Source organism: Phaseolus vulgaris, chromosome 3 (genome assembly GCF_000499845.2).
Source record: "Phaseolus vulgaris cultivar G19833 chromosome 3, P. vulgaris v2.0, whole genome shotgun sequence".
NCBI lineage: Eukaryota > Viridiplantae > Streptophyta > Magnoliopsida > Fabales > Fabaceae > Phaseolus > Phaseolus vulgaris.
In genome coordinates, this window is record NC_023757.2 from 30,014,036 (window position 1) to 30,022,033 (window position 7,998).

Consider the following 7,998-nt stretch of genomic DNA (forward strand, 5'->3'; position numbering starts at 1 on the left):
AGACTGATTCCCTTGACACAAGGTGGCAACATCCATTTGTAAATCAGAAATTCTAAAGAGATCACTTTGTGAATACCTAGTTTTTAAATCGTTCCATATGTCGATGGCTAAATCCATCCAAATAATGCTTTTCCTAATAGAAACTGAGACATAATGTATTAACCAAGAAACAACCATGTTGTTACAACGTTTCCAGGTCGAAAGGGTTGAGTGATTTGCGGCAACGCATGGATGTGTCCCAAGGATGAATTCGATTTTGTTTTACGCACTCAGTGTCGTCGTCATGGATCGACTCCAAGAGTGATAATTGGAAGAGTCGAGGATCGGTGATACTAGCGATGTGGTTGGGTTTTCGTTCGGATGTAATGAAAGATAGGTCTGGTCGAATTGTTCCTCTCCCATAACTGAAAAGAAGAACAAGAAAAATGAAAAAACGAAACAAGAATGGCAGAAGAAATAAAGAAGAACAAATATCAGAGAACACGGCAGAGCTCTGATACCATATTGGAAGGAGATTAAGGCAAAACAGTACTTCCGAGTATGAAAACCCTATAAAGTAAAGAAGTAAAAACAATGTATAATTATTGATATCTATTTTAAGAGTACACAGAGATAGTACATGGAGAGGTGCAAAAAGGAATGGGTTGGTAATCCGGGCCATATACAAAATAAGGAAAAGCCTAGAATAAAAACAGTACATGTTATCAGTGCATTCTATGTTGGAACCTTTTATTGATGGTTTTTTTTCTCCATTAGTGCATTTTTGGTGTTTGAAGAGTTCTTTTATGAATTTATCCAAAATAATTGTTAAATCCTTATGAGTTTTTTTTAGTGTATTGTTCTTTATAAGAAAATATCAAGAGTTGATTAAGTAGATTCAAACTTAATGCAAAGGTGATTTTTTCTTAAAAAAGTTAGAAAGGATAAATTATTTTTAGAAGAATAAGTGCTAAGTAATAATGTCTATTTACTGTTAAATACCAATAGAGTAAGTTTAGCTAATTTTGAGTTGATGCTAATTATTTAAAAAAAAAATTGAGTAAAAATATTTGTATTGGCGTGATGTGGTTTTAGTCGATATTAATAATTTTTTATTTTTTTAATTAGTAAAAATATTTGTGTCAATGTTAATTAACTGATATAGTAATATTTATTTAATTTAACATAAGTTAAATTATTATTAACTTTATTTATTTTATTATTTATTTCAGTTAATGTTTATTAGACCAATTTTAATATAATATATTTTTAAAATTTGTTTAAGTTACCTAATTTCATTTATTTGTTATGAATTTGTATATTCGTAACATAAAATAATAATCAATCTAAAATCTTAAATTTAAAGACCATAAAGTGTTGTAATCCGTGAAATTTTATTTTAATCAAGTAAAACAAGTAATTTTTCTCTCTCAATTTTCTATGTATGTTTTCTCATTCTCATCTTTTTTATTATCATTGATTCCTTTCATCCACACTTTTATCTCCCACGAAGGAAATACAATCTCACCCTCTTTCTTCTTTTGAAACTCTTTCAAAAAAATTAATGATTTTTTTTTTTTTTTTGGTATGTGCCATTTTGCAAGTTTATATACCCCCAAATTACGAGTTGCTTGTACATTATAGTTTATAATTCGGTCAAACTTTTCTTAGTTTTTAATTCAGATTTTATTATTATTAATTCATATTTTATTACTCTTAAATTATTTTACCGTTATATTGCATTAATGGTCAATTTACAGACATGTTATTATTTTTAGTTTATATTTTCAATAATTGTAACTATTATTATTATTATTATTATATATATATATATATATAATTGAGTGAAAATCAAAATGAATAAGATCTATTTTGCAATTTTGTACAATTACATTCAATCAATTGTTACAACTTTTTGTCTTCTCTTATTTCATTTAAGTAGTTACTACAATAACGTCCTCCTATAATATAACTCCATCTAACATTTTTTTATTGATACAAAATAAACATTCAATATCTTAATAATAAAAAAAAGGATAATTGAGTAATTATATATGAAGAAGATGGGGGAATTAGAATTATTCCTAAAATGATGTGGTGACCGTTTGGTAGTATGGAAGAAGCTTCAACTGTTTGGTGGAGTACCTTAGGTGTACATTATAAAAACCTGAATATTCGACCAAGGCGGTTAAAAGGCCTCAAAGTTATTCTATCATGTCCAAACCACTATATATATGTAGGCCAATTTCTACAAAAACTTGTATAAACACCACCACCACTTGTTTGATAAATAGCAATCTTTTCACAATGCACAAAGCAGCAGCAAAGTCTATGCTAACAGAGGAATTGAAGTCCAAAGCTGAGGTTTATCACGGGGACAAAGCTTGCAGGGAGAAGTTCTCTTTGCTGCTGGCAGAAAAAGGTCTACCTGAAGGGTTACTGAGCATTGAGGACATTGAGGAATGTGGTTATGTGAAGGAAATAGGGTTTGTTTGGCTAAAGCTGGAGAAGAAGAAGGAGCACAGGTTTGATAACATACTTGTCTGCTATGATTCAGTGATCACTGCTTATGTGGAGCCAAACAAGATCAAGAATCTAACTGGGGTTAAGGTCAGGGACTTCTTGGTTTGGTTCTCTTTGAGTGAGATTTATGTTAGGAGCCGACCAGAAGGACCTGTCATCACCTTCAAATCTTTGGTTGGCTTGTCCATGTCTTTTCCATTCTCTTTCTTCAAAATAAGCCAGGGATGAAGCAAAGATCAAACTGTAATTAGTGAGAAAAAAGTAGTATTATAACTTCTGTTAGTGTTGATCATGGTAAATTTAAAATGTTGTCTCACTAATATGTGATGTAGAACTATCTATTTAGCAGATTATTGAGATAACACTTGTATTTAAGCTTCTTATTTTTCTCAAAACATATTTTGAATGATTTAGTTGTAGTAGTTCATTAAAAAAAATGAAAGTGTGAAAAAGAGGAGGTGGAAGAGAAAGAATATGCTGCATAATATTATTGGTTTGGTTTAGAATATGCGAAGAGGTGGTTATTGAAGTGTCTTTTCCAAATTGATCACGTAATACTCTTGGAGGAGGCGTGTGCCTTTCATTTGCATGGCATAGGTTACGTGAGATGAGGTGTGAAGGAAAGCTAAGTTAAATATAATTAGAGGAATCTAGTTACTATAAGAGAATATATATATATATATAACTTTTGCTTCAATCTGCCAAGCCCATGTGTGCATCGGGAAACTTGTAAAAAACAGAGGCAAAAAAAATCTAAATTTTGTCGTTAAAATAATAATATCGTTTTTAGGAATTCACAAGTGATGCCAATCAATTTTAATTAGACCACAATGAACAATTATATTTTATTAATCAGCTTCAATCAAATAAGACTAAATATTAAAAGAAAAGTTGGTTAAAAGTTGAATTAAAGTTTTTTTTCCGTTTATCATGCAAGAAGGTTGAGATGAGTTTATTTATATAAGATTCGGGAGATTCACAAAACCTATATGTCAGAGACACTACTGAAATGTATAATCTCCCCGTTCGAAAGGTAATACAAATTATATAATTATGAATTATATAAATTAATAATAAGATAATAAAAAGATGTTTTTTTCTTAAATTTTATAATTATAATAAAAATTTATATAATAAATTTTTATTTTTAGAAAATTAATGTATTTTTTAAAAAAAAATTGTCTAGAAATGTACTAGAGTTGTCATAAATCCAAAAAATATGTTTTGAATTTCATATTCACGGATACGTGTCTTACAAGTGTCATACAAGTATCGTTGTCCGATACGAGTATCTGATACTGACACGTCATTTAAGATGAGTGTTTGGACTTGATAGTTCGTGTCTTACAAGTGTCATACGAGTGTCAGTATCCAATACGAGTATCTAACACCGACACATCATTTAAAATGAGTGTCTGGACTTCATAGTTCGCAACTGATTAGGATAATTTTAACACTAATACTATTTTAGTAAAGGCTATTTTAGTAAAGGAGTTTATGTTTAATTTAATCTCAGAGATTTACAGGCTATAATTTAATCTTATCTTATGAAATCTGCTATCATGTTAAAGCATGTTATCATTATCAAGAACTTGATGATTTAGAACTACCATTGTGCAAATTTGAAGCATTAATTAACTATTGCGGTGTAAATAAGTGAAGAGAGAGGGTAAGATGAGTGGTTGAAGTTTCAGAGAAAACCTTGTTGTAGAGGCAACAGAGGATGAGTGTTCCATTATCAAGAGATTTCATATCTCAATCTAAGTAGAGTGTAATGTAGTAGACATGGACAGAAAGCTTAAGTTTTTTGGCATTATTTTTCATTTATTAATTAATACTTATATAGCATAATTAAATATTATTAATTATTTTATTTTATTTTAAAACTTAAATATGTATCACTTAAAAATTGGTTGGGACTATACTGGTGATTAATAATTTCTCTACCAAATAACCATGTCATCAATTCAGCATAGGCATATTTGAATAAACTCATTTAGAAGAATATTTTAAGAGAAATAAATCAAATAAAAAAAACTTTTTATAATCTAAATTAACTCAAATAAATTTAAAATAAGAATTTAGAGAAATTATATCAGATAAATTTTACAAATTAATTTATTCTTAATGAATGTTTGTGGATTTATGTGACATTTTTTTCTACATTTAACTAGTCGGTTAAAATGGTCAGAAAGACCCTTTTTCCAATTTCATTCAGTTGACACCTAAAAAAATATTATTTTATCCTAAAAAAACTTTCATTCAATTAACAGCTAAAACCTTATTTTTTTATTATAATATTTTTATTAAAAAAACCTAGGATGGTGAAAGATAAGACAGAAGCTTGATAAAAATGACATTTGAATTGAATGGTTAATGATGAAAGAGTGGCTGTATAACGTTGCTGATTTATTAATACTCATACATCTCATACATATGATGTTGATATAATAGTTGCCAGAAAATTTGGGAACTGAAATTGGTAGAATGAGTGCTTATAGATGATTATCCACGAGTAGGAAGATGGTTGCCTGTTAAGAAAGAATGAACAAGGGAGAGAGCTTGAGTGGGCTTGTTCAATGGCACCAAGTGACCAGCCCCTCTCACTGTCACATATGTCAGTCCTTCATATTCCACTATTCTTCCTCCAACCTGCTTAAGTTAATCATGTTAGAACAAAACATGTCACAAATAAACAAATTACATAGTCAATTACAAATTACAACATCATTAGTGACTGTATATATACCTGGTTATCATGGTACCATGTTTGCCACCTAGACTTGAGAGGTAATCCCAGAGCCTCAACACAATATCGTGTCCCTATAACCGGCACTCTCCCATCTGCATCTCCACTGTACCACAAACAAACCATCTCTTTAATTTGTTAATGCTGAGTAGGAACTTTTGTACCCAACTAATCAGAAACTGAACCTAATTAATGGGAGTCATGACATAAGAATGATGATTGGAAAAAGGAAATCACGGTAAAAAGCAGGGATTGTAATCCCTGCACGGATACCACATGAGTACGTGACCCTTTTGCCCAAACCAAGTACAAATTTCCTCTACTCATTCAATGCACATTGTTCATATCTAAACTTAACAATCATGTTAGTGATTAGACAGTATGTGATCTTGAAAGAGAGAAAGATAGAAGGCAGTAAAAATACCTGTAAATCCATATCTTAAGCCCACCCTTGATGAGTTTGGTGTATATAGGTAGGACCGAGAAAACAGAGAAGTTGTAAGCCCTCAATATGGAATTGCTGAGCATGAAACATGGAAATTAATATTCAATGTTCATTGCCAAAAATAAATAAAGTTCATTCAAGGAACTAATTTCAGTGCTTACTTGCAAACCTTCCATGCCACGTTAGTGGCTCTTTTAGTATCTGCATGAAAAGATGATTGAACATCTTTTCTATTGAAATATTCTTCTGCATAATTGGAAAAACAAGGGTCATAGCCTCCAAAAATTCTCATCCTCCTTTCTCTATGATCATTTCTCACCTGCAAGAGGCAAACTTTCCCTCAACTTAAATAACTTGACATGGAATAAATTAGTGAAAATAGCTAATAAACCTGGGATATTATTTATCAACCTTGGTAAATAATTCATGGCCGATACTGTTGCTCTCATCAGCTATTGAGGATGTGCTGTTTAAAGGACATCTCGGGGCATAAATGTTGTATATGTCAATTTCTGAGTAATCATGGAAGACTTCGTTCATGGCCCTGTTGCATTCATTTGACCATTCAAATTGTTTAAAATCACATACTTGTTTTGCTTTCTCATATTGCTGGTCTGATATAACTGCGTGGCTCCATGCATATTCCAGAAGTCCTTTATAGTCATAGTAGTCATCAGTCTCTGGGTTACCAACCTGAACATGTGAATATATTTAGAAAGCAAAGAAATCATCTGTGGTGCATATTTCAGATGTTTCATAATTTTTAATTTTAGACAAAAATGCATGTTGTTTTTCTAATCACAAAGGAAGTTCAGAAATCTACATTATTGAGATAAAACTTTAATTTTTACTAAAGAATGAACTGTGTCTAATTTACTTACAATAAAACCTTTAAGATTAATAAAGGGGTAAATGTTGCTATCTTTGTTTCGATCAAAGATTAACTCTGCAAGCTGAGGGATATAGTGTCCTGGAAAATGGAAATGTGATTATGCTAGTAAGGTATGAGACAGAGAAATCATAGTGAAGTTAACCACTGACCTCCGTAGCTTTCTCCTGATATAAAAAAGTCCCGGGATTTGAACTGTGGGAATCTTTCTAGCCAATTCACCAAGAAATTGTAGGCATCCTCAGCTGATTCAAGTAGTTTGTCAAACATGACCACTTTAATCAAAAAAATCAGAAGAATTTTATCTTTTGTCAAGGAAACTCACCGACAAAGTTATCCTCTAATATGGTGTCAGAAGAGGTGTTAGTATAAGAAAATCCAACTCCAACAGGGGACTCCACAAACAACAAATTTGCTTCTGCAAGGGTTTCAAATTTTCAAGCAAATCGTCAATCTCTACCCTTCTTAATACTTTTTAGCTCAGAACAAGTCCAAAACAAATATTTGGAAGCAACAAGAGACAATAACCAAACAAACACAAAACCTTGATTCCAAGAATATTTGTTGAAAAGTAGTCCTTCCCCGTTTTTATTGACTATAAGAGGTCCAATCTCAACAACGGCACCATACCCAATAGAGGAGCATCCAGGTCCTCCAAATGCCAACCAATCAAATGAAATGGTTTCAATACATTAAGATCTCTAACTATGGATAACATTAGAGGAATTAAAAGTGAAAAACAAAGCAATAATATGACAATGGTGGCTGACAATGACAACAAATTATAATGAATCACAAACCTCCATTGAGCCAGAGAAGGAGAGGCTTCTTGGAGGGTTCAGACTGAGCTTCAAAGAACCAGTAGAAAAGGGCCCTTCCATGGTTTTCATTGACAGTGATGTAACCTGAAAAGTGTGATAGTGAGGGGCTGGAAGGTTGACCAGGAAGATCGATTATTCTATCAGACTCATAGGTTGCATTTAATGCAGAAGCTTTAATGAAGGAAGTACTCAGAAGAAAGAAACATAGGAAAGGGAGAATCAGAATAACATTGATGATGTTCTTCTTGAAAACTGCTACTACTAAAGTGGACTTTTTTGGCCAAACCATTGAGTTCATTATTCTTATAGTGCTAACATTGGTGACTGTGAAATCACTTGGATATGTAGGAAATGGCCAATGTACAAGTGGTACTACTTTTTGTTCTTGTCCTTGCTTCTTGTTTCATATATCCACTTTGGGTGGTGAAGCATTAGGTATCAATAGAAACTATTTTCTTTATAATTATTTAATTTCTTTTTAAGTATTAAACAAGCATTGATTAAATAATTAATGTTATTTATTATATTATAATTTATATATTTAATATTGGCAACTTTAATAACAAAAATATTAAATGTTTATTAATTAAAT

The 7,998-nt window shown here is 31.2% G+C and overlaps 2 protein-coding genes across 2 annotated transcripts; one reads left to right on the plus strand and one right to left on the minus strand.

The window, feature by feature from the left end:
* Positions 1-2,221: 2,221 nt before the first annotated feature.
* Positions 2,222-2,883, plus strand: LOC137805863 (uncharacterized). The gene has a single exon (XM_068605763.1). The coding sequence runs from the start codon at positions 2,287-2,289 to the stop codon at positions 2,728-2,730; it is 444 nt and encodes a 147-aa protein (XP_068461864.1). The 5' UTR covers positions 2,222-2,286; the 3' UTR covers positions 2,731-2,883.
* Positions 2,884-4,890: 2,007 nt separating this feature from the next.
* LOC137807043 (serine carboxypeptidase-like 26) lies at positions 4,891-7,780 on the minus strand. Its single transcript, XM_068607463.1, has 10 exons — positions 7,386-7,780; positions 7,130-7,237; positions 6,911-7,003; positions 6,738-6,830; positions 6,578-6,666; positions 6,108-6,389; positions 5,858-6,015; positions 5,676-5,771; positions 5,252-5,357; positions 4,891-5,154 (listed from the first exon to the last, which is right to left on the minus strand). The coding sequence occupies exons 1-10, from the start codon at positions 7,702-7,704 to the stop codon at positions 5,008-5,010; spliced, it is 1,491 nt and encodes a 496-aa protein (XP_068463564.1). The 5' UTR covers positions 7,705-7,780; the 3' UTR covers positions 4,891-5,007.
* Between the last annotated feature and the right edge of the window lie 218 nt (positions 7,781-7,998).